Source organism: Panthera uncia, assembly GCF_023721935.1.
Source record: "Panthera uncia isolate 11264 chromosome C1 unlocalized genomic scaffold, Puncia_PCG_1.0 HiC_scaffold_4, whole genome shotgun sequence".
NCBI classification, from domain to species: domain Eukaryota; kingdom Metazoa; phylum Chordata; class Mammalia; order Carnivora; family Felidae; genus Panthera; species Panthera uncia.
This window is the reverse complement of record NW_026057585.1, coordinates 4,748,875-4,776,022: the sequence shown is the minus strand read 5'-3', so window position 1 is coordinate 4,776,022 and position 27,148 is coordinate 4,748,875. Positions and strand designations below refer to the sequence as shown.

Genomic DNA, 27,148 nt, shown 5'->3' with positions numbered 1-27,148 from the left:
CATTTCTTTCTTTCTTTTTTTTTTTTTTTTCATTTCTGATTTTGTTTGAGTCCTCTCTCTCTCTCTCTTTTGAGGAGTCTAGCTAAAAGCTTAATCAATTGTGCTGATCTTTTCAAAGAATCAGCTCCTGGTTTCATTGATATGTTCTATTGTTCTTTTCATTATTTCTGCTCTAAGCTTTATTATTTCCTTCCTTCTACTGGTTTTGGATTTTGTTTGTTCTTGTTTTTCTAGCTCCTTTAGATATAAGGTTAGGTAGTTTATTTAAGATTTTTCTTGCTTCTTGAGGTAGGCCTGTATTGCTATAAAAATCAATATGGCATTTCTATACACTAATAATAAAATAGCAGAAAGAGAAATTAAGAAAACAATCCCATTTACAACTGCAACAAAAATAAATTTTTTTTAATGTTTATTTTTTATTTCTGAGGGAGAGATAGACAGAGACAGAGCACAAGCGGGGGTGGGACAAAGAGAGAGGGAGATACAGTATCCAAAGCAGGCTCCAGGCTCTGAGCTGTCAGCACAGAGCCCGATGAGGGGCTCAAACTCATGAACCACAAGATCATGACCTGAGCCGAAGTTGGATGCTCAACCAACTGAGCCACTCAGGCGCCCCCAAAAATAATAAAATACCTAGGAATAAACCTAACCAAGGAGGTGAAAGACCTGTACTCTGAAAACTATAAAACACTGATGAAAGAAATTGAAGATGACACAAACAAATGGGAAGATATTCCATGTTAATAGGATTGGGAGAACAAATATTAAGAGGTCTATACTACCCAAAGCAATCTACACATTTAATGCAATCCCCATCAAAATACCAACAGCGTTCTTCACAGAACTAGAACAATCTTAAAATGCATATGGAGTAACAAAAGACACTGAAGAGCCAAAGCAATACTGAAAAAGAAAAAACAAAACTAGAGGTACCACAATCCCAGATTTCAAGATACACTACGAACATATAGGAATCAAAACAGTATGATACCGGCACAAAAACAGACACATAGGTCAATGGGAACAGAACAGAGAGCCCAGATAAATCTACAATTATATGGTCAATTAAGGCAGAGGCAAGAATATATAATGGGAAAAAGAGAGTCTCTTCAGCAGACGGTGCTGGGAAAACTGAACAGAAACACACAAAAGAATGAAACTGGACCACTTTCTTACATCATACACAAAAATAAACTCAAAATGGATTAAAGACCTAAATGTGAAACCTGAAACCATAAAAATCTAGAAGAGAGCACAGATAGCAATTTCTTCGACATGGGCCATAGCAATATTTTTCTAGATATGTCTCCTTAAGGCAAGGGAAACCAAAGCAAAAATAAACTATTGGGACTGCATGAAAATTAAAAGCTTCTGCACAATAAAGGAAACAATCAACAAAACAAAAGACACCCTACTGAATGGGAGAAGATATTTGCAAATGACTTATATGACAAAAAGTTCCTCTCCAAAACATATAAAGAATTTATACAACACCGAAAAACACAAATAATCCAATTAAAAATGGGCAGAAGACATGAACAGACATTTCTCCAAAGACCTACAGATGGCCAACAGATACATGAAAAGATGCTCAACATCATTAATCATCCGGGAAATGCAAATCAAAGCCATGAGATACCATCTTACACCTCTCAGAATGGTTAAAATCAACAACACAAGAAACAAGTGTTGGTGAGGATGTGGAGAAAAAAGAACCCCCCTGCACTGTTGGTAAGAATGCAAAGTGGTGCAGACACTCTGGAAAACAGTATGGAGGTTACTCAAGAAGATAAAAACAGAATTACCATATGATCCAGTAATTGCACTACTGGGTATTTACCCAAGGAATATGAAAACGAATTCAAAAAGATTATATTGCACTCTTATGTTTATTGGAGCATTATTTACAATAGCCAAACCATGAAAGCAGCCCAAGTGTCCATCGATAGATGAATGGATAAAGAAGATATGGCATACATAAATATATACAAAGGAATATTATTCAGCCATAAAAAAGAATGACGTTTTGCCATTTGCAACAACATGGATGGAGCTAGAGAGTACAATGCTAAGCGAAATCAGTCAGAGAAAGACAAATACCACATAATTTCAGTCACATGTGAAATTTAAGAAACAAAACAAATGAACAAAGGAAAAAAGAAACAAACAAAAAACCAGACTCTTAAGTATAGAGAATCAACCGATGGTTACCGGAGGGGAGGTGGGTGGAGAGATGGGAAATAGGTGATGGAGATTAAGAGTACAGTTATGATGAGCATGAGTAATGTATAAAATTACTGAGTCACTGTATTGTACACCTGCTAATATAACTGTAAACTACACTCGATTTTAAAAAATTAAATAATTTTTTTAAAAAAGAAAGGAATGACATGATCAGATTTACATTTTACAAGAATTACCCTGGCCTCTAGATCAAGAAAGGACAGAAGACAGTCGAGAATGGAAGCAGGAGCAGAGGTAAGCAATGATGGTGGGTTTGATTAGGGTATTGGCAGGCAAAGGGGAGAAATGTGGACAGATCTGATAAATATTTGGAAAGGAATTTCAGTAAGACTTGCTGATAGAATGGGTGTATGGCTGAAGAAAAGGGTGGTACCAAGTGGAAATCCTAAGTACTAGTTGGCGAAACTGGTAGCTGGGGCCATTTTTTGTTCTGTTTTGGACAAGTTTAAGATCCTTACTAGTCTTCTACAAGGAAATGCTAATTGGGTCGATGGATACGAATACAAGGCATAGGGGAGAGCTGGAAGTGTCACTTTGGAAATCATGAACATATTCATGGTATTTAAAGCCAAGACACTGGACTAGCTCACTAGCATAAAGAGTGTGGTAAACTCAGGATATAGCTCAGCAGCCCTCTAACACATCATGTCAGAGAAGCCAGGATATGTGACTAACGAGGTACAGCCAGAGGGGTAGTAGTGAGATCAGGAGCCTGTGTCCTGGAAGCCAACACATAAAATAAGTGTTTTGTAAAGGATGGAGTTCAACTCTGTCAATGGCTACTGATTGATCAAGCAATATGATTACTAAATATTGTCCACTGGATTTGGCATTGTGAAGGTTACTGAAGACTTTGATAAGATTCTACAGCAGGGAGGTAGACGAGAAACCAAAGCCTGTTTGAGGAGGTGGAGAAAGCAAGTACTGACAACTTTTTAGGGAAGTTCTACCATGAAAGGGAGCAGAGAAGTGGGGCAGCAGTTAAAGGGAGTTACTGGGTCAAGATGTGTATTTTTAAGATGGAAAATAATCAGAGCATTTTGTATGATGATAGGAATTATCCAGAGGGGGAGACAGTATGATGCAGGCGACAAAAAGAAGAGAATATAGAAACAGGTGTTAAGTCCTTACGAAGGTGAGGGGGTGCCTGGGTGACTCAGTTGGTTGAGCATCTGACTGTTCATTTTGGCTCAGATCATAATCTCATGTTTTGTGGGCTCAAGCCCCGCATCAGGCTCCATGCTGGCAATGTGAAGCTTGCTTGGGATTGTCTCTCTCTCTGCCCCTCGCCCACTTGCTCTCTCTGTCTCTCGAAATGACTAAACTTAAAAAAAAAAAGAAAAAGTAGAGGGAATCCAAAGCACAGATGGATTGAGTGACCAACACAGGAGCAGGAACATGGCTTCCACTGTGACTTGAGACAAGAGAACATGAGGCTAGATGCTGAAAGAAAAACAGGGAGCGAGTGTGTTGTGGTGTTTTCTTAATGAAGTATGGAGTGGGAACCTTACCTGTTTGCCAGGAGGTAGGGCAAGGTGCAGGAGTGGAAATAACACAGAGTCTCAGAGAGTCTACCTTTCAGAAAGGGAAATCGATTTACTAGACAAACATAGTTGCCAGGCAATAGTAAGTGCCTGTTTGAAGACTTTGGTCAGCAATTAAAGTTGAAGCAATTAGTCTGCCATGTAATATTCTGCAGCTACGTTTGGCTGCTTGGGTATAAGTGAGAAGAAAGTGAAGAGTGGGCTGGGTTTTGCTGAATGCGAACAGCACGGGGATTGAGAATATTCACCAAGGAGCGATTCACGATGACTGGCCGTGAGGAATGGGGTGGTGGATCACGAGAAAGGAGTCAGGTCAGTAGGTTGGGGGACATGATAGGGTTGGAACACAGTTGGCCTGTGAGTGCCTGATGAAGTGAAGAGGGGGTCAGCTGGTGGGTTTCATAAAGTGGGGTGATGATAGGTGACATTTGTGATGCTATGCCAGTGAGGACAAGATTCAGAGTTGAAGCCATGTGGGAGTACTCAGAATTTGTTTCTTTTTTTTAATTTTTTTTTTAATGTTTTATTTTTGAGACAGAGAGAGAATGAGCAGGAGAGGGACAGAGGGAGAGGAAGACACAGAATTCTTAGCAGGCTCCAGCCTCTGAGCTGTCAGCACAGAGCCTGATGCAGGGCTCAAACTCGCGGACCGTGAGATCATGACCTGAGCCAGAGTTGGACACTTAACCAACTGATCCACCCAGGCGCCCCAGTACTTAGAATTTCTGAGTGTGAGCAGAAACCCAACTGGCTCTAACTAGAGTAGAAAAGACTGGCTAGCAGAAACAACCCAGCTAGGATGTTGCTGCTGCCACTGGATACTGCAGGGCCTATCCCACTGCCACCACAAAGCTCATCGTCCACCTCTTCCTCTTTTAGCCTCCCCACTGTAAGATTCAAAGGCCCAGGCAGGTGAGTACCAGTGCTAGAGCTTGGGTCCTGTGCCCTTCCTTACTCGTTCTACCTGAGGGCAGAGAAAGAGGGGAACTCCTCCTCAGGATTCCACAGTGATACAAGTTGTCCTGCCCCCCACCAAACTCAGAGGATTCTTTTTTTTTTTTTTTTTTTTTTTTCAGAGGATTCTTTAAAACTAAGAAGGGGTCTGGACAGACAATGGCAGTAAAAAAAACAAAAACAAAAACAAAAAACAAAACAAAACAAAAAACCGTTAAAAAAAAATTGTTTTTTAACATTTATTCACTTTTTGAGAGAGAGAGACAGAGTGTGAGTGGAGGAGGGGCAGAGAGAGAAGGAGACACAGAATCCAAAGCAGGCTCCAGGCTCTGAGCTGTCAGCACAGAGCCCAACGCGGGGCTTGAACCCACAAACTGTGAGATCATGATCTGAGCCGAAGTCGGACACTTAACCGACTGAGCCACCCAGGTGCCCTCTACCCCCTAAATGTTTTCAAGAACAAAAGATAAAAGATAAAAAAAAAATTGTGCTTAATCACATGAGTTTGTGAAGGACTGGACTGAAGAGGAGCTGGCCAGGCACTGTTCTAGATACTGGGAGGCAAAGGTGACCAAACAGGTCAAACCCCTGCTCTCTGGGCGCTCATCTTGCAGCAGGGGACCTGGTCTCTCTGCTCCTTCCAACAAACAAGGCTTCTGCTGCAATGTCAAAGCCACACGGCAACAGTGTGATCTTGAGGATCCCCTCTGCTGCAATCGTTCCTGCTGGCTAATCCTTGAAATTCTTTCCGCAGAACCCCAAATCTTTTCATCTATAATAAATAATAAAGGGCTTAAAATGCCAAATGATTGGTTGAGGTAAAAATAACCAAACTCGTTTGTAGTTAAATATATCAAATGAGAACAATAACAACTGCGGTCAATATAAATTGAGTGCCCTGCTATGCCAGGCCCTTCCCAGTCCTTACTTGACCATCACAGCACACCCACAACAGGGACACTATTACTAGTCCCACTTTACAGATAAGGGGACCAAGGCATAGAGGTGTTAACTTAACTTGGGTGGGAGGTGGCAGGGCCCAGAGGTCTGGCTCTAATGATTTGATTATCACAGCCTTTCCTTTGTTGTTGTTGCTTTTGTGTTTAAGTCAGGGGGGTGATCTGAGAGCAGGTAAACCCTACAGGAAAAGCAAGCCACCAAGGGCAGAAAGAGAGAGGCCAGCCTGAAAGGGGCCAGATAGAAGCCATGAGTATGTGTCCAAAACTCAGAGGGATAATGCTGCTAAGAATTGGCAATCTGGCTTTGCCTGATTTATGGTTCAGAAGAGATTTTGTTTGTTTTTCTTAATCGAGGAGAATTGCTGCTCTCAATATCAGGAGATCTGAAGGGAGAACAGAAGAACAAGAAGATTCTGAGAGCAGAGTCCCTGAATGACAAGATGGGAGTGCAGACAGTCTGTACAGTTTGGAGCAGAATAAATTATAACTTTGGATGTACCGGATAACTCAAACAAGGCACAAAACCGGACCAATGCTGTCCATGATGCCCCATTTAGTCAGCTGGCCGGATCCCAGCAAGGGCTTTTCCAGCTGTCACTGTGGGAGATTTGGGAGCTGCCCTAGTATTTAGGGTGCAGCTTAGGGGCCATTCCTGTCCACAAGGAAAAGTCACGTTTGTGGTTAGGGTTTGGAAACCATTCCTGAATCCCTTTCCTGTGTAAGAGACAAAATGGCAATTGCCCTACAGTTTTACCTATTGCAGAGGCTATAAATTCATCCCTAAGTACATCCTGCATAGATTCAAACCAAAGCTCGCTTTATCAGCACTTAGAGTTAGATGGCCTCCAGCTACCTTAAAACACAGCCATATGCTCTCTGACATTACAGGTCCTATTATGCAAGGCCCCTCCCCAATCCCAGAGGAGACCAAATGACATGCCATTGCTTGCTGTTGCTTCCTATTCACATTTTTAAATAACAGAATAAAAAGAAAAAAAATCCAGCCACAATTGGCTCCAGTTGGTGTGAATAATGAGATGTGGTTGTCAGATTCCTGGAAAGCCGCCAGCGTGGTCATTAGCTGGCCGGTACCAGGCCCACTTATAAAGAGGATAAGGAATACCACTTTAAATAAGGTCAATTTTAAGGAGACTTTAAGTTTGGCATTTGGGTGTGGGATGAAACAGTCTACAAATTAAAGCTCTCGCTGCATGAAGTGCCCTCCCAAAGAAAGGGAATAGACTGAGATGAGACAGAGCTTCCTCAATTTTGGAAATCAAGCTTTGCCCAATTAAAATCTGGTCCTTTTTTGAAGTCTATGATGGAAGAATCCTAGCTTTGACAAGCTGGCAGTAATCCTTGTGATCTATTTTACTGGGATATATATTGTCACAGCAAAAATAAAACATTCTACAAAACTGGAGAGCAGGCCCTGCCTGTGATCATTAGACAGACTGGACCAAGTGCCTCAAGCCTTTGATGCCCCCGACATATTATTTTCTGGATGGTGTCCAGCAACCCAATGCAGAATAGCTTTTTCTCTACTGTATCCAGATGGCAAATGGAAGAGATCAAATTCAACAGTTTCAGAGCTAACCTTAATGGATGTGAAAGGCTGGATTCTCTACTAGCTGTTCAGAGATCTACAAAACGAAAAAAAAAAGGGGGGGGGGGCTTTGAACAAAGAGACAAATAATTGGCTTTTTTTTCCCCCTCTCTCTCTTCAAAACTAAACCATGGATGTGGTAATCTGGTTCAAATCCATCTTCTGGTTGAAAAGGACAGCCAAATATCTAATCAGTTCTAATCATTGACACTCTCATGACACTTTCTGTGAAGTTCAGATGAGTGTTGTTCTTAATCTTCTGCATCTTTTTTTTTACACTCTTCAAGCAAATATTTTCAAGCTTGCTCTATTTCCTCCAAAACTTTAATAAAAAATAGATATATTCCTAAATGTTTAAGCAGCAGCATCTTACAGTAAGACTTTATACCCCTACAAACGTTGAATTTCAGAGTTGGCTAACATGAGCCTTACATATTTGTTTTTGTATACACATACATGAGAAGTTCACTTATAAAGTGATTTATACAGAAAGGAATAAGGTATGAAGGTCTACCTTGTTCTCTAGACAAGAGGTTTTACATGTTGAAGTACCACAAATACTTCATTATAAAACAATTTCACACAAAAGTCATATGGTGTAGATTGTAAGACCAGCTTTGTAACTGGGTAGCAATAGAGAAAGGCAACGATGAGAAGGAAGGCTCAATATTTGAAACAAGGAAAGTTTACCTTCTGCGAGTCTTAACCACGGTTTATGGACTTCTGAACTTGCACACAAAGTTTTGAGAGTTTATGTACATATTTTTCTAGGTGGAAGGTCCACATTGCAATCAAAGGAAATAGCGACCTCCCCACCCCCAACCCAAAAAGTATAAGAACTCTGAGGACAAGACTTAATAGAAACAAGATGAGGTACATTAACATATCTAAAGAAAGAATACCTCCCCTGGAGGGTAGAAGCTTAGAAAAGCAACACTGTTGGGAAAACCTTGGACATGTGTTTTCAAGAGCTGTCCAAGAGAAATGGTGCCCTGAAACAGGCCAAGAATATGTTACCCGAGGAACAAGTATGTCCCATAATGAGATGAAGCTTTGGGTTATTATGACTTAATTACACAAGCCAATAAGGTGATCTAATGAACTCCCCTTGTTCTGATTCCCCACACATCAAGCCACCTTATTTAATAACCTGGCTTTCCAGTTCAATTTGCCTCCAAGTAGAGACTCTGGTAATCAGTAAAGAAAAGCAGCCCGTACTCCATCATTCTAAATTCACATATGATATATGGTGTGCACGTGGGTGTGTGCATGCACTTGAGTGTGGGTGCACACGTGTTCAGGTGGATTGGTCTATGAAACATTTTCCTCATTTGGTGTCTAGGAGGTCACCTTTTTTCTACTTTTCCTTCTACCCATCTGGCTACTACTATCTTGGCTGGTCATTCTCATCATCTTCTCTTGATGTTGAAATGCTCACAGGCTCAGTACCTGGATCTCTTCTCTTTCTACAAACACTGCCTAGATGATCACACCCAGTCTCATAGCCTGAAGCCCAGTCTCTACCAAAAGCTCACAGATTTATAGATCTAGGCCTCACTCTTGAGCTTTGGTCTCATAAATCTAACTGCTTACCTGACATCTCCACTCAGATGTTCCCTGGGCATCTAAACTCCACATGTCTAAAACTCAACCCCTCATCTGCTCACCACCCCCACCCCCGCAAGACTTGTTCTTCTTATAATCTTTAAGTGGCAAATTCATTCTTCCAGGTGCTCTGGCCAAAAGCCTTGGAATCAATCTTGACTCTTTTCTTTCTTTCATCCTATATCGAATCAGAAAATCTTACTGGCGTTACCTCCTTTAAAATAAATATCCAGAATCTGACCACTTCTCGTGAAGCCAATTTGTACCACTCACCCAAGTCTGAGCCATCATCATCTCTTGCATGCATCCTGTACTAGCCTCTTAACTCATCTCCTTGCTTCTATCCTTGCTCCTCTGCATTCTATTTTTAACATGACAACCAGAGTAAGCTTTAAACCTTCATCAGATCATATCAGTCCTCTAAACAAAAGCCTTCCAATGGCTTTCCAACCCAACCCATGTAAAAGACAAAGTCTTTACAATTGCTTTTGAGGTGCTGTACAACTGAATCCTCCACTTCCACTTTTCTATTAGTCACCTGACTTCATGTCCTACTACCATATTGGGCAGCATAATTAAACCCAAGGTTAGAACCCTTGCCCCCTCCCCTTTTTAGGTCTGTGCATTTTGTTGTTCCTGTGACAAGTTACTTAACATCTGTCTTACAGATCCTCATCTGTTAGCACCAGCACTGGGTTTATATAGGGTTGTTACGAGAATTAAAAGACTTAATATTGGCAAAGTATTTAGAGTAGTACCCAACACATAGTAAGTAAGTATTGCATAATATTTGTTAAACAAAGGAAATGCCCACTCTTCTTCAGCCATACTAGCCTCCTTGCTGGTCTTCAAACATGCTAGATTAGACTTTTTCAATTCTTATTTCCTCCACCTGGCATGTTCTTCCCCCACATATCCAGTCTGTACATATTCTCACCACCTTCAGGTCTTTCCTCAAATGATGCCTTTTTGGAAGCCTTCACTGATTAGCCTTCACTTAATCTAAAACTGCAGTTACCATCCCCTATCCCTGCTTTATTTTTTCCATATCACTTAATATCATATAACATATTATATATTTTAATTACTTCTTTTTATTTGTTTCTGCCTCTGAAATGTAAGATTTTTGTCGATGTTTTTCAATGGTCTATCTCCAACACCTAGCACATAACAAATATTCAATATTTGTTGAATACATCAATACAAATCAAATATTCATGACCTGGGCGCCTGAGTGGCTCAGTGGGTTAAGCGTACGACTTCAGCTCAGGCCATGATCTCGCGGTCCCCACGAGCCCCACGTCGGGCTCTGTGCTGACAGCTCAGAGCCTGAAGCCTGCTTTGGATTCTGTGTCTCCCCCTCTCTCTCTGCCTTTCCGCCACTAATGCCCTGTCTCTCTCTCTCAAAAATAAGTAAACATTAAAAAAAAATTCATGACTTTATTATTCCCATGAATTAGAGATGAGGACATAGTTCACCAGGTGACAAATCCAAATAATATTCCATTGAACAGTCTTTTAATAGTTCAGGAGACATTGGTTATAAATGTGTCAAAATCTCTTACATGGCTACAAAAATTGGAGAATAATTGTTTACACTTATTCAGCCCTTTGTTGTTATGTTCCCACCTCTTGAATACTCTCCTAAATCAATTAAAGGCTTAGGAAGCTGGCTCTCTTTCTTCCTTAATTTCCATCATCCAAGAGAGTTCAAGGTACACTACCCGTGAAATACACTAGCATTCAATATACTCCTTTAGTCTTTCTAACTTCAACCACCTATTCCCATGGTCAGCCACTGGACCTTGACATCACCCATGATTCCTCCATTTCTGAAATCATAAATGTCAATATTCAACTCAGTCTAAAACCATCCGTCAACCCTTTCATGCTTTTATTTCCACTATACCTGCTCCCCAAGCTCATTTAGGAATCAAGGCCTCCGATTATTCCATTTTTTCTTGGTGCAGCAGTCCCTGTCTATCTCCTCCCCACCCCTCCCCAGCCTGGCCCCAAGGTCAATCACTCAGACTGCTCTCATTTGCAACCCAACTCCCTTTGCTATTATGTCTCAACAGCCACATAAAAACACCAATCCCAGATCAAGGCTAGAGAGCTGTTCTTCATTTATACACCTTGGTGGCTATGCACTTTGGTGAAAAATCTCAAAAACAATGCAGAATCTAGCTATAAATCTAATTTATGGTTTCTCATCTCATTTAGGGCCTCAACTCTCAACACTGCTAATTGAATCCTTTTTTTAAACTTACATAGCTCTTACAATGTGCCTGGTACTGTTCTAGATACGTCTAAATATTAACTCACTTAATCCTCACAGTAGTTCTCTGAGGTAGATACTATTATTGACCCTGTTCTACAGATGAAGAGTTAAGGCACAGAAAGGTTAAGTGACTTGCCCAACACATAATGCTAGTTAGGGATTTCAGTGGTTGAGCTTACTAGCTCTGAACCCTGGCAGTTTGGCCACAGAGTTCAAGTTTTTAACTTTTAATCCATCATACAGATGAAGAAAATGAGATAGAGAGGTTCAGTAATTTGCCCATGGACATCCAGTTATCAAGTGGAAGAACTTGGATTGAACCCTGCCAGACTGTAGATGCCATATGCTAAACCACTACGCGATACCATCTTTTCAGGTCGTAAGCCCCTTGGGAGAATTATATCCAACAGGTTTTGGAGTTCCTGGATTTCTCATCCCATTTGCAGCCAACTAATCTAGACACACAGCCATCTTTCCCCCAGTCTCAGGGTTGATCTCTCCCAGTGTTTAGTCATTTGCTCCAGATTACATTTCTTTTGTTTCTTTCCATCTCTTTCCTTTATCTTCAACCTCTCCATCTTTACTGACTCCTCTAATCATACTCAAGTCTCTTCTATCCTAAAAGATCCTACCACCAAAAACTTTGCTTTTGTCGATCATTCTTCACAGCTCTCTTCCCCGTCTCTGACACTTCTCAGTCAGCCTCCTCAAAACAGCAGTCCTCATTTCCCCACCTTTTGTCTCCCAGTAATTAATCTTCCGCACCAATAACTCTTCTAAAGCTGTTGTTGCTAATATCTTTAGTGACATACCAACTGTACAAACCAATGGATCATTTTTAGTCTTTATCATACCTTACCACTATCGTGCTCTTCACTATCTTTGAAATTCTCTACCTCTTTAAAATCCTTAGGTCCACACTTACACTCCAGTGATTGTTCTCCCATCACTGTTTCTTTTTTTAGATTCATCAACTTTTGGCTCTCTCCTAGAGTTTGAGCCTATGTAGGGTTAAAAACCTGTGATTTTTAAAAATTATTTTTCCCACTTTACATGCTTTTCTTGATGATTTCACAAAAGACAGAAATTTAAGTGCTAGTCAGCTGGCAGTAATCCTATCAGTAGTCATGGCTTTGTCATTCCTTTCTGAAGATCCACTCCTTTCTCTCCCCATCCCTTCTAACATGTGGTCCAAATGGAAGCTAGACGACCCTATCTCTAAATGTAAAGGTGGGCATTTGGCTTTCAAGAAGACAGGTATCATGGAAGTCTGACCCCAAACCCTGCCATTTAGACAGAAAAATAAAGACTAGAGCATAAGCTGGATCTCTAGTCGAGTCATAGTTATGTTAATATATTCCCAATCAAAATTAAGGACACATGGTCTGCTAAAAAATTTCTGTTCCATTTTAGAATGTGAAAAACAATGCGGGAGATATCATGTGGATACTGAAACATTGGAATCTGCAAGACATTTTAAAGATTTAGGGGTATAACTGGTCCCTGATTTAACAAGATATCTGGCCACTGTAGTCACAGACTTATCTGGAAGATGCTGCAAACCAACCCCTTTTAACAGACATGACATTCTGTGATTATGCTGGGATGATTTAAGGTTTTATAAAACATCTAAATGATAAATTAGTAACACATATAACAATAAAACTACTAAAATGCCACTGGCCACTTTGAAAAGAAGAAAATATAAGTTCTTTGTAATATAGACTTAAATTCTGCTTGGATCACACTGCTGTATTCTTACTATGAAGCAAAGAAAAATAAAACAGCATTAGATTGGAAGCTTACAAGTGGCCTCACTGTCTACACAGTGTAACAGTGCAGTAGGACCTAAGGCTGTTTATCTATGTAGAGCATACCAAGATCTATAGAGCAAAGGTACCAGGCATAGTGTGACAGGTTGCTTTAAAGGGACTTAAGATGGACAATTAAGAAAAAAATGCAATGCAATGCTGATATGATAAATGAGCTGCTTATTTCCTTCATGAGTTGCAGAAAGCATACTCTTGATTTATAACAGTTAAAAAAATGTAACATCAGTTGTATAGATAATATAGCACATTTGTTGAACCAGACAGTCTTCTAAGGTAAAACCATGCTCAAAATAAAATCTTCTCATCTTAATCCTGAGTATGTCTATATTTTCCTACAGACAAAAGTAATAAACTTTAATATGATACGCAAAAGTAGCAAACTGCAGTGTAATTAGCTATGCCTATGAAAAATAAATTTAGAGCTAGAGAGGCAATAAAATCAGTTATAGGAACAAGTTGAAAATTAGTCTTCTTGGAAAATCATTGAAATAAAATTGGTATTACCTTCCAATCACTTATAAATATCTGGATACTTAGGACAATAGTAAGATCACTTAGTAACTGCAGCAAACACTGAACATCTTCTGAAATACATAAAAATATATACAGAAACGTATGGTTTAAATTCAACAGTATACTAAATGCCAATGGTATGCACTTTCTCTTGTCTTACCTCCTTGGCTTTATTTTTCACTGAACTCATTCACTTAAAAACTTACTGAGCTCTTTCTGCTACAGGAATTATTATGCCAAGGATTTAAGTAATAACTCATTTTCTCACACATACAGTTATCATAGCCAAGTCTCAACAGGAAGAATCCTTCCCTCCCAGCTTTTATGACTGGTGGTGGCCTCCATGAATGGTAAAATCCATTCTGGTAAAATCTGTCTGCTGAGTGGCAGCCTAAGGCTGCACCTGTGGAATCCTGGTATTAATTATAAGCCATTTCTTGCTGGAGCGCTCATAAAAGGTCTAAATAAAAAAAGAGCATGCTCTCCATCTGTCCTAAAGCAAATGTCTATAAGCAGAGAATATAAGGAAGGATGTGTTAATTTCTATAAGGAAGGTATAAAGTCCTATAAAACTTAAAAATGGAAGCAATCATTTCCAGCTTCAGAACAAAGTTTTCTGGAACAAGTATATATATTCTGTTGTTGTTGTTGTAAGTTCCAGTTAGCTAACATACTGTGTAATAGATTCAGGTGTACAAAACAGTGATTCACCACTTCCATACAATACCCGGTGCTCATCACAGCAACTGCACTCATTAATCCTGTTTACCTATTTTAACCATCCCCCCACCAATCTCCCCTTGGTAACCATCAGTTGGTTCTCTATAGTTTACTCTGTTTCTTGGTTTGCATCTCTTTTTTTTTCCCCTTTGCTCATTTGTTTTATTTCTTAAACTCCACATAAGTGAAATCATATATTTGTCTTTCTCGGACTGACTTGTTTAGCATAATGCTCTCCAGCTCCATCCGTCACTGCAGATGGCAAGATTTCATTCTTTTTTATGGTTGAGGAATATTCCATCAGCATATATACACCACATCTTGTTTATCTATTCATCAGTTGATGGACATGCAAGCCGTTTCCATAGTTTGGCTATTGTAGATAATGCTGCTATAAACATTAGGGTGCATGTATCCCTCTGATTTTGTGTTTTTGTATTCTTTGGGTAAATACCTAGTAGTGCAATTGCTAAATTTAACTTTTTGAGGAACCTCCATACTGTTTTCCACAGTCGCTGCACCAGTTTGCATTCCTACCAACAGTGTAGGAGGGTACTCTTTTCTCTACATCCTTGCCAACACCTGTTGTTTCTTGTATTGTTTACTCATTTTGACAGTTGTGAGATGGTATCTCATTGCAGTTTTGATTTATATTTCCCTGATTATGAGTGATGTTGAACATCTTTTCATGTGTTTGTTGGCCATCTATATGTCTTCTTTGGGGAAATGTCTGCTCAGGTCTTCTGCCCCCCCCCCCCTTTTTTTTTGAGAGAGAGGGTGAGGGCACCCACACAAGCAGGGGAAGGGCAGAGAGAAAGAGAGAGAGAGAGAGAGAGAGTGAGAGAGAGAGAGAGAGACACTCTCAGGCAGGCTCCACACCCACCTTGGAGCCTGACATGGGGCCTGATCTCTCAGCCACGAGATCATGACTTGAATGGAAATCAACAGTCAGACACTTAAAAAATGGGCTGAAGGGGTGCCTGGGTGGCTCAATTGGTTACTTGGATTATTTATTTTTTGGGGTGTTCAATTTGATAAGTTGTTTATATATTTTGGATATGAACCTTTATCAGTTACATCATTTGCAAATATCTTCTCCCATCCGAAGGTTGCCTTTCATTTTGTTGATTGTTTCCTTTGCGTGTACAAGATTTTTATTTTGATTTAGTCCCAATAGTTTATTTTTGCTTTTGTTTCCTTTGCCTCAGGAGACATATCCAGAAAAAAAATCACTACAGCCGATGTCAAAGAGTTTACTGCCTGTGTTCTCCTCTAGGATTTTATGGTTTCAGGTCTCACATTCAGCTCTTCAATGCATTTTGAATTTATTTTTGCGTATGGTGTAAGAAAGTGGTTTAGTTTTATTCTTTTGCATGTTGCTGTCCAGTTTTCCCAACACCATCTGTTGAAGAGACTATCTTTTTTCCCACTGGATATTCTTTACTGCTTTGTCGAAGATTTATTGATCATATAGTTGCAGATTCATTCCTGGGTTTTCTATTCTGTTCCATTGATCTATGTGTCTGTTTTGGGCCATTACCATACTGCTTTCATCACTATAGCTTTGTACTATAACTTGAAGTCTGGAATTTTGTGGGTTTTTTTCATTTTTAAAGAATGGTGGAATATAGACAAATAAGAATGGAAAGAAAGGCCTTTCCAAGAAGAGACAATGGCATTAACAAATAAGTAAAAGGGAAAAGCTCTGAACAAACTTGGAAATTCTATGAACTCCAAGGCAAAGGATCCATGCAAGACAGCAAAGACCTAGAGAAGTGTTTTGGATCTGGACTAGGGAAGGTCTTGAATGTGGAACTCTAAGGAGACTAAACTTCACAAGAGGCCTCAAAGGTTGCTGAGCAAGGGAAAATGCATAATTAGAGTGCTGCTTTAAGGAGATTAATCCGGTCAGACTAATTTTGTTGGGGCGGGGACAGGATGGAAGGGCAAGAAAGTGTGGTGATGGGGGAATCAAAGGATTATTAAGATTGATAAGGGTAGAGGAGAGAAAAGTTCACTGAGTAGACTTAAATGTTATTGAAGAAATAATCATCATCCAGCATGGAGGACCCACTAGATGCTGTGCAGTAGCAAAAGAAATATATATAAGGAATATATATATATATATATATACACACACACACACACACACACACATATATACATATATATACATGTATATATACATATACATATATATGTGTATTTTATACATATATATATATATACACATATATATGTATATATATGTATACATACAAAATCTTGAATCCACATAAATTCCTACAAGGCATTATTATGAATAACTTACAAATGAGAAAACTAAAGTTTAGTTAGGTCAAATATTTGCCTGGCATCACAAAGTTAGTACAACCAGGCCTAATTGATCCCAAAAGTCATGTCCCTTTTGCTTTACCACACTTCCTCTTAGGAAGGGGCCAGTAAATTAAAATGACAAGGATACTGTTCATGTGACTGCTTATTCTCTAGACATTTGCTTCTCTAGGTTACAGAGTTTCACAGCTTGATAGCATGGGGGTGGCTGAAAAGTTGCCAGCCATTGGAGAAGCCAAAGTTGCCTGCCTACAGAGAAGGATCTTCCTTCACAACCAAGATGGCCAGGTAACTAGTATCCATGGAGGGGCAACCTGGCTCTCTCCCCAGAACTGGCACGGGCTCCACAGTCTGGTTCTTAACATCTCCCTTGAGACTCCACCTTCGTCCTGCACACTTAGCCCCAGCTCAAGACACCTCTTGTCTCTTGCAGAAAATTTATGAATTGGCTACTTAGCCCATTCTCCCCATGGGAGGACAGGAATCTAAATCAGGGATTTGAGTAAACAGCTCCATATCCCTTTTCCATTACATTCTCCTGGTTCCCAAAAGGGGCCCAAGGTAACATAGAGAGTAAAAGGTGGGGCTGAATGAACATAAAGTAGAATAGCCCATGCAGTCTCTGTTCATGTGGAGTATAAGGAAAAGGCCACGAGGAGCCCTTTGGTGTATAAAGTAAATTCTGTTCAATTTTGCTCATTTTAAAGCCTCAACAGCACCCTAATTAAGGTACTAATTGGAAATGATTCACTTTAATTCAATTAGTGAATTAGAGCCCCTTTTAGGAGCTCCTTGGAATAAGGATCCTTTGGAATAAAATTCTTCCTTATCACTTGCAGAAATGGCCCACACAACACTAATTACTTTCACCTCTCCCATCTTCCCACTTTGCACCTCTGCTACTTTTGAAGAAAGTACTCTCGCCATAAATCCCAACAAACCCTAGATAGTGGCCCCTTGGTCATCCATCAGCTTCAGCACTCACCACCTCCCCTCTGCCTGCAGGGCTGTGCACAGGTTGACCTTTTAGCTATAGACTGTGTATAAACAGAACTTCCTACATGCACCTTGGGACTCATGCGTTTAAAGCCCTTATTTTACACAGGGTAATCCTAGTGGCAATAGCCAAATAGAGACATGGAGATAAATTTACAAGACAGCTTTGCTCCTTCTTCATAACTCATGGAGCCAAACAAGAGTGTAGGAACAGTGACAACAAGGGATGATTTATAATTTCTACTCTGCATGTCACCATGGCAAGATACATATCAGTGGCTTTCATGGAACAAATTTAAAAGTCAAGACAGTTATCACGGGCAATGTGTTTTAGAATTTAGCAGTTAACGAACAGAGTTTGGAATCAGGCTACCAGGGTTTATATCTTGGCCCTAACACTTGCTAGCTATGTGACCTTGGGTGAGTTATTTAACCTCTTACTATTCTCATCTATAAAATGTGGCTTATATTAGCACAAACCTCATTGGGTTGTGAAGATTTAATACGCTAACACATGTCAAATCATGCCTGGCACATAGTAAGCATCCAATAAATGTTTGCTAGTTCTACCTCCTCCATCATCATCATGTTTATAATAACCAAAATGATCATAGTCCTATCAGACCAGGGCCCCAAAATAACTTAAATACTAAACTGATTTTAATACAAATACGAAAATAACATCCAGTGAACTAAAACTTTAAAGAATACTGATATTAGGGACTCCTGGGTAGCTCAGTCAGTTAAGCGTCTGACTTCAGCTCAGGTCATGATCTCACAGTTCGTGGGTTCAAGCCCCGCATCGGGCTCTATGCTGACAGCTCAGAACCTGGAGCCTGCTTCAGATTCTGTGTCTCCCTCTCTCTCTGTCCCTCCCACACTCACGCTCTGTCTCTCTTTCTCAAAAATAAACATTTATAAAATAAAAAACAAAAAGAATACTGATATTCACTTATTCATCACCCTTAGAAAACTGGTTAAAAAAAATGGGAAGACATAATGAAAATTTAATCAGTGAGTAAAAATTTTAGATGACTAAATAGTGAAACTTGGTATGTTGTACTCAAGATTAAATGAGAATATATGAAGCATTTTGGAAACTACAAAGTGCTATATTACAAAATGATATTTTTATCAGTGAAAATAACAGATTCCATTTGAAAATGTACTACAAGGTGAGATTTGTTATTTTATTTTATGCTTTTAAATACCTTGATGAAAAATCTGCAACTACTGTCCTAAAGACCTGGGACAATAAGCAGTGTAACCTAGGTCATTCATTCAGGGCTCTATCCACAGTGGCATTGCCTGGCACTGTAATGTGTCACCAGCAAAGGAATGCAACCTGCACACTAGTTGGTGTCCTGGCCTAGAGGGCAAGGGATTGAGAAGCAGAAGTTGTGAGAATCCCCATGGGTGAGAAATCAGCTGGCTTAATTCCGCTGTTCAGGAGACAAAGGGGCAGTCAAAAGGCAGTTCCTTAGCCAACCAGAAGTAGGTTCAAGAGATGCAGGGATGACTGTGTGCCATGAAAAAAGAAAGCTGTAGATGAATTTTGATAAACGGTTTAGAGGCCCAATGGAACTTAGATGTCAGGGTGGTGTGAAGATATTGATATGACCTTGATTCATTCAGTAGGCAGGGAAGTTAAGACCAAGTGCTACGCCTCTGACTAGGAATAAAAGATAGAGTATTGCTAAGAAATGATATATAGGGAAAACAGTAAATGCTCCAGCAGCGTTAAATTAAGTCAAGCTGGAGTCAACGTAGCACCTCTGTGCCTATAAATTACCTCTTTGTATCTAGTGTCTCACATGGGCAGATAAGCTCCCACCCTAAATGAGGAAATTGCTCCTGTGGAAATTCAAGAAGAAGCCTTAGGCCTCATGTTGCAGTCTCTAGAAGGGAAATTCCTGAACCCTGAGTGGTGGAATGGAATCAAGAGCAGAACTGGTTAAATGTTCTTTATGAGGAGGCGAGAGGCCGGGTTGGTTATAATAGTGACTGAGAGAGAATCCATAGAACCATCTTTGTGCAGAAAGATCAGCAGAAGTCAGCTATGTTGAGAAAGAAAGAAGGAAGGAGAGCAGGAAAGAAGGAAAATTGACTACTATTAATTTGAGTACTTGTATAGCCTAAGATAAATAGGGGGCTGGCCCAGTCGGAAGAGCATTCAACTCTAGACCTCAGGATCATGAGTTCGAGCCCTACGTTGGGTGTAGAGATTACTTAAATAAAACTTTAAAAAAAGATAATAGAACCTATGTTGCATTTTATTGATAAAATACATACATATCAAAGGGAATACTCTCAAACTACTTCTTTACAGGGTAGCTCCTAAAACATAATTCATCCATCATATGTGGTCATCAGCCAACAAACTTACTCGGACATGTTAGGAAGATGAAGTGTTTTTCAAATTTCATCATACGACATTGAAGATTGTGTGGCACCATCTCAGGGGCCTCTGTTGGTGGGCGGCAGGTGGGAGGAGTGGGGAGGGGCAGTGAGGTCGCACAAGCAGGGCTCCAGCTACTCCTCTATTCCTGAAACAGGAACAGCTCGGCTTTTATGTTTTATCTAACAGGGATTGATGTAAGATTTTATTTGATGAAAAAATACTCATCAAAGTGGAAAAAGCACAGGCAAGGCTGAGTCTGAATCCCGGCACACCCATTTACTAGGCTTGGGAAAGTTATCTAACCTTTCAGAACTTTAGTTTCCTCTTGCATGAAATGGGTAGAATAATATTTCCATAATTGTGAGAAGAAAATAAGGTAAAGTGTGTAGAGCACACAACACAGGGCCTTAGCACATAGAAGACGCTAGCTGAATGTTAGTTCCTTTTCTGAAAGACTGGGTTATGGATGTACATAGGCTTAAAAAAAAAATATATATATATATATATATATATACACACACACATATATATACATCTATATACATATATATATACACACACACATATATTTGTGTAAGCCTCTGCAGACACTTCTGTAGCCTGCAGCCATGCAGCCGATATCCCGACAAAGGATCTCAGCCTTACTCTCCTTAGCATTTCCCAGCTGTGGATGTCATAAGAGTTGCTAGCAAAAATCCTCAGCATTTACTCACTGTTCCTCCTCTATATTTTCATCAGTGACCATCGGTAGTTTTCATTATCTACTCCAATGTATTTTTGAAAATTATTATTTCTAATAAGCTAAGTCAGTTCACAAGGAAAACCAATCTAAAGAGGATTTTAAGCGAATGGAGTCATAAGCTGATTGAACTTGAAAGGGGCTTTAGAGTGGGTCCCTGTAACACCACTGGAGAAAAGCACAGAGAGATGAAGAAGCCCCATCAAACCAGCCCAGTTACTGTTTTACAAAATAATGGCTATGGAAGCTCCTGGTAGCTCTCCAGGCTGATTAGCTCTTGTTGCAAGTTGGATGGACAAGACGTGGCAGAGAAAAGCTAAGGGAAAAGTCACTGGGAATATCACCACATTTGAATCTCATTAAGATCACAGAAACCTACAGTAACAAATATTAATGGAAAAATATGGAATGAAATCCCAATAGTAAATTCTAGCATCTTAATTCCACAATTAATTAGCAGTGTGACATCAGGCAAGTTACTTAACTAAAGTCTGTTTCCTCATGATTTAAAATAAACCTGCCTTAAAGCCTTGTTATGAACAGTATCTCTTCTGTGGTCTTCTTGCCAAAATCCACAACCCAATCATGAGAAAACATCAGACAAACCCAAATTCAGAGACATTCTAGAAAATAACTGATCAATTCTCTTCAAAAATGCCAGGGTCATGAAAGACTGAGGAAGTGCCATAAATTGGAGGGGACACGACAACTAAATATGGGATCCTGGATTTGATCCTGGACCAGTAAGAGACTCGTGGAAAAACGGGTGAAATTTGAAATAGGTCTTTAGCTACTATTGTACCAAATTAATATCTTGGCTCTAATCACTGTGTCATGATCATGTAAAAGGAGGCCTGGTGAAGGGTGTACAGGAATACTAAGTACTACTATTGCAACTTGGTAAATCTGAAATTATTATAAAATGAAAAAATTAAAAAAAAAAAAAAGAACAATTGTTTAAAAAGCCTAGTCGAGGGGCGCCTGGGTGGCTCAGTCGGTTGAGTGTCTGACTTCAGCTCAGGTCATGATCTCACAGTTCAGGGGTGCAAGCCCCGCATCCGGCTCTGTGCTGACAGCTCGGAGCCTGGAGCCTGCTTTGGATTCCGTGTCTCCCTCTCTCTCTGCTCCCCCCCTGCTCACACTGTCTCTCTCTCAAAAATAAAATAAAGATTAAAAAAAAATTAAAAAGCCTAGTCGTGAGAACTAAATACAAGATCACTAATTTAATACATTGCCTTTTTTTTTTTTTTTTTGTAGGCATGATTCCTTCATCCAATGGCTAAACTCAGTGGCCATTAACTGTAGGAACATTATGTTAACACTGGCCAGACCCAGGTTGGGACAGCTAACAGTGAAGTGTGTTGTTCAACTGCAACAAAATGTGGACGTTTTATACTGAATGATTACAAATATTCTTGCAAAGGCCTACTAACCAACAATATTTCACTCTTGGTACAACACAATCATTCGTTAGTGCTTCAAGAAGTGTGGATTCTGTGTTTGGCCAATGATGACAGGCTTACATTTACCTAATGCCATCAGCATTTAAACATAGCATGTCAAATCTTCATTCCTTGGACTGTGACTACTCTCATCGTGTCAAACTTCAACAGTTTTTTGTGAGGTAACACCTGGCAAAATAAACCTCTTTCACATAAATTGTAGACAGCTCACAATGAGCATGGCTTGAAACACTGTTATTCGTGGTTCCTATGTTTTATTTTAAACTTGAGTCTACCTCTAGCCTTGAGGGGCAAAAACCTGCCTTTGAGATAACTAAAGCTTCCCAATGTCAACCTTATTATTCAAGATTTTGCTTTTTTAAGAAAACAGTAAATCAACCTAGGAATCACAATACTTTATCAGTCATAGTTTCCAACAAAGATCGGCTATGTGCCCCCCCACCCCCCACCACCCTGACTTCTGCCTCTCACCTCAGGGAATAACTGTGTAACCAAATAACAAGCAACGTGGCTATTTCGTAGATTTGATAGACTCATCCATATGATAAAAATACATTCTCTATTAACTATACTGTTGCAAAATAATTTCTGTTTTCTACAAAGGTTATGAGATATCATAAAAACGTCTAATCCATCTGGTTTAAGAATCCAATTCTTCCTTCACATATTTCTGCATCTGTTCACAAAAATCTCTTTGACTTCAAAGGAAGCTTTTCAAGAGAAAAAGAAGATACATACAGGAAAAGTGGCCATAAATTTCTAGTAGTCCTTTTCTAAGGCCATTTTAATAATAGCACTGTGGGACAGGTATCTCTTTAGGTCTTTAGAGATCTAAAATATCACAGATGAGATTAACGACTATGCATTTATATGGAGATTTATGCCTTAACACTTTATTATGGGTATAAAAGTGATATATCTTCAATTTAGAACATGTGAAAAATACAGAATGCTTAAAGAAGAAAACTTCAGCCACTTTTAACCCAAATTTAGGAAGACTAAAGCAAAACAAAAAAGTTAAGACTGGTTGTTTCCTTCCAGTCTTTGTGTGTGTATTTATCTAAATATTTATTTACAAACAATATTATAATTATACTATGAATACAATTTTGTATCTTTTCTCAACAGGCCTTTTAAGCCATCATATTTAATGACTAAATGTTACATGTAGGTTTATACTTTTTTTTTTTAACGTTTTATTTTATTTTTGAGACCGAGAGAGACAGAGCATGAATGGGGGAGGGGCAGAGAGAGAGGGAGACAGAATCGGAAGCAGGCTCCAGGCTCTGAGCCATCAGCCCGGAGCCCGACGCGGGGCTCAAACTCACGGACCACGAGATCTTGACCTGAGCTGAAGTCGGCCACTTAACCGACTGAGCCGCCCAGGCGCCCCTAGGTTTATACTTTAAAAGAAATGCTCTCACTTACACATTTAATTCCTATGAAATGTAATTAATAAGATCATAAAGTAATAAAAGTACTCAAAGATAAATTAAAGGTTTGTAAACACTAATCTGTTCTGGAAGTTCTACATTTTGAAACTATCTAGCTTAGCAGTTGATTAACTTTAACATAACCATATTCATTAATTCCACTAGAACAATAATAGAAGTTTAAGAAATTTTTTCTTTGGGGTGCCTGGGTGGCTCAGTCACTTAAGTGTCTGACTTCAGCTCAGGTTATGATCTCATGGTTGGGAGTTTGAGCCTTGCATCAGGCTCTCTGCAGACAGCACAGAGCCTGCTTTAGATCCTCTGCAGACAGCACAGAGCCTGCTTTAGATCCTCTGTCTCTCTCTCTCTCTCTCTCTGCCCCTCCCCTGTTCATGCTCTCTCTCTCTCTCAAAAATAGATAAAAACATTTTATTTTTATTATTATTTTTTTAATGTTTACTTATTTTTGAGACACGGAGACACAGAGCATGAGCAGTGGAGGGGCAGAAAGAGAGGGAGACACAGAACCCGAAGCAGGCTCCAGGCTCTGAGCTGTCAGCCCAGAGCCCAACGTGGGGCTCAAACTCACAAACCATGAGATCATGACCTGAGCCAAAGTTGGATGCTTAACCCACTGAGACACCCAAGCACCCCTAGATAAAAACATTTTTAAAAAAAGAAAGAATTTTTTTCTTTAGAATTTATAATAATTTAGTGCCCTAGAATTCCCTGGGCAATTAGTGGGCTCTAGCTTGCTTTCCTTTTCTCTTTGATTTTCTATTTCTCATGACATCCTCACTTCTTGGGTTTGAAATGAGAGGAAATTTGGGTCTAAGGCTGTTACTTTGGTATCATACGTTTTAACACGTTATTAGCTATAAAATAGTAATCAGCCTATTCTGGTTCTGCAAAATCAAACCCTCCAACTTCAAAGAGAGGGGTATTTAATGGATTTACCTAATTATGAATCAATTCTTACCTAACACTGCTGCCTGAAATTTAAAATAACATTTAAGTAGCTGTTTTGCTACAGTATATCCTTGATCCTTAAAAGAATCTTGTGAGGCCCATATCAATGAAGAAAACTTAAGTACAGAACATTAATAGTTTATGGGATGACTACTCAAATCTTGGTTTTCATAATTTATCTAATTGCTTTACTTTGGCTTCATAATTATGGAGCCATAGATTTTCCAAAGCTTTGAAGAACATTAACGTGTCAATGGGTCCAACCCTTCCTCTACCCATTTTGCTAAAGAAAAAAAATCCAGTGAGATTTGTCTTGTCGTGTCATACAGCTAGCAAGTGGCAGACAAATCCCTTGGACTTTGATTTCTTAATTTCAAGTCTAATGCTCTTTCAATATACCAGTTACCACGCAAAATCCACACCTATGCATTATGACAACGAATACACAAGGCTGCCAAGAAATCATCTCATCACAGAATCTCAAGTTTCTCCCTACTTCCCCACAGATACCTCCCAAGAGATGTACAGCAAAGCGCCTACCACCGAGAGGTTGCACTTGGAAGACATTTAGTAAACGTCTGAATGAGTGAAGTAAATAACTGAACGAGTGAAAGGGGTATATATATGCGGCGTATATTCACAGACACTGACGGGGTGGGTTGAACCGTATCCACACTCTCAGCACGACACAGTAATGGTAACAGCAGTGCTGCCGGGCGCAGGACAGGACGATGCACTTTGGCAACGTGCTGTAATTCCTTCCCAGAGCCTGCAAGATACAAGTCTACTTGGGGAATGAGGAGGAACCAGAGAGGAAGACGCACCGACACTTGACACTGAAGTGCCGCACGGCCAGAAGGAGGACGTCAAGTGGCTGCTCCGATTTAAAAACATCGCCCAATTCCTCACAAGACCTCCTCTCTGATTTCTGCGCTGGCCCCTCGGCTTGCTGTTAGGGAAAGGAGGGTGAAACAGTAATAGAAAGAATAGAAAGAGGGGACCTTGAAAAGGCGGGCAGTCTGGGAAAGACCTGCCCTGGGGTGTGATGACTTCACGCGGACTCCGCTTCCTCGTTGCCCGGCAACAGCTGCAGGCCCACGTTCTACGAAGGCCCAGGGGTCAGGCGGAAGCGCGCTCCTCCCATCAGGGCGCCTGACATCATCGCACATCCCTGCAACGTCGCCACGTTCCGAGTAGGAGGGCAGTCTTAGGCTTGTCGATATTAGGAGAGAACCGTCTCGGTGCTCTCCAGAGGAAACAGGAAGAGAGAAGCAAACGGAGGGAAGGGAGACGGGAAGGATCTAGCGGGATGGGAAGCTGGCGGGAGAAAGACCGGCTTTGGTTACCTGGGGAGCGTGAGCAGCTTCGGGTCCTTTATGAAGTGCCCGGATGAAGCTCCAGCACCCACGCGCCTTCCGTATTGAGCGCATCGCCATCTTGAGAGGGGCGGAGCCGTCTTGGCTTGTGTGACGTCTGCTCAGAGAGCCAGTCCCAGCTACCTTGCTTGCTGCGCATGCGCGCATGTATCCGGGCGTGACGCGGTGCCGCTGCTTTCGGGACTCGGGTGTTTGCAGAGCAGGTGGGGACAGGAACGGGGTGGGGCTTGGCGTTAGTGTTTCCGCTAGAAACTCTAGTCTTTGTGTAGGCTTCATGGTGGGAGAATTTCCTCCCGGGACAGTAGTAGCAGCGTTTTAGACTGGAAGAAAGCCCATAAATTGCCTTTCGGATCCTAGCCATCCAGAGGCATCTTTTAAGAAGTTTCTCTCGGAATGGGGCCTTCCCAATCCTGTTAGAGCGCAGTAAGTGGTCCTTTGAGACTTAATGTGGCCTCATTAATTCATTCCATCTACAAACGTTTGTTAAACCCTGCCATCTGCTAGGTACCGAAGGTGCAAAGACATCTGTCTTATGCGGCCTGATGAGTAGCAGGTAAATAAACGATGCACTGGTGTGTTATGAAGCAAACACTCAAGATTGCGGAAGAGGGGTAGTTAAGATTGTGGTGCCTGAGCCTGGTCCAGGGAAGGCTTCAGAAGGTGATACTGATAGAAGAAATTGTTTGTGTTTGGGTTAAATTTTGAGAATTAACACAGTGCTCCTGCTTCTGCTAATGCGCTCAAAAAGCTCCCAGATGGTAAAGAACTTATCAGTATAAATATAACAGGAAGAGATTTGTCAGAATTTTATGTGTTTTCTTGTGTTTATCCATTTGAACAAGTACTGACAATTACCACATTTCCATAGGGAGAGGTACGGGATGAATAAGGATGCCTGTACTCTTAAAGCAGCTGAAATCTTAACAGGTTAAAACAAAATGTGTGAATTAGAACCATCCATTACAATCTCTTAATAGTGGTACAAAGTACTGGTGGAAATTCAAGCATAATTGGAGTAATGTAGAAATAAGCAGAGAAGGAATCGGAGGGATAAAAGCAAAAAAAAAAAAAAAAAAAAAAAAAAAACCCAAGAAAAAAAAAAAGTTTTTTTTTTTAAAAATTGTTTTTTTTTTTCTTTTAATTTTGAGGTGTGTGCAGTAGTTCCAAATGTGATGA

The 27,148-nt window shown here is 40.2% G+C and overlaps 1 protein-coding gene and 1 long non-coding RNA gene across 3 annotated transcripts in view; one reads left to right on the top strand and one right to left on the bottom strand.

Annotated features, from left to right (window-relative positions):
• The window catches only part of WARS2 (tryptophanyl tRNA synthetase 2, mitochondrial), a 95,760-nt gene extending 69,690 nt beyond the window's left edge, over nucleotides 1-26,070 (bottom strand). The window contains exon 1 of the mRNA XM_049616484.1: nucleotides 25,943-26,070. Within this exon, the coding sequence (XP_049472441.1) occupies nucleotides 25,943-26,032 (90 nt within the window). The 5' untranslated portion in view covers nucleotides 26,033-26,070. The remainder of the gene's footprint in view (nucleotides 1-25,942) is intronic.
• A 145-nt stretch (nucleotides 26,071-26,215) lies between these two features.
• The window catches only part of LOC125912202 (uncharacterized), a 13,917-nt gene continuing 12,984 nt past the window's right edge, over nucleotides 26,216-27,148 (top strand). Inside the window, exons 1-2 of one of the 2 annotated variants that reach the window (XR_007454632.1) lie at nucleotides 26,216-26,395; nucleotides 26,477-26,525. This is a non-coding gene — a long non-coding RNA (uncharacterized LOC125912202). Of the gene's footprint in view, nucleotides 26,526-27,148 lie in introns of both variants that reach the window. The other variant, XR_007454631.1, reaches the window with a different exon arrangement.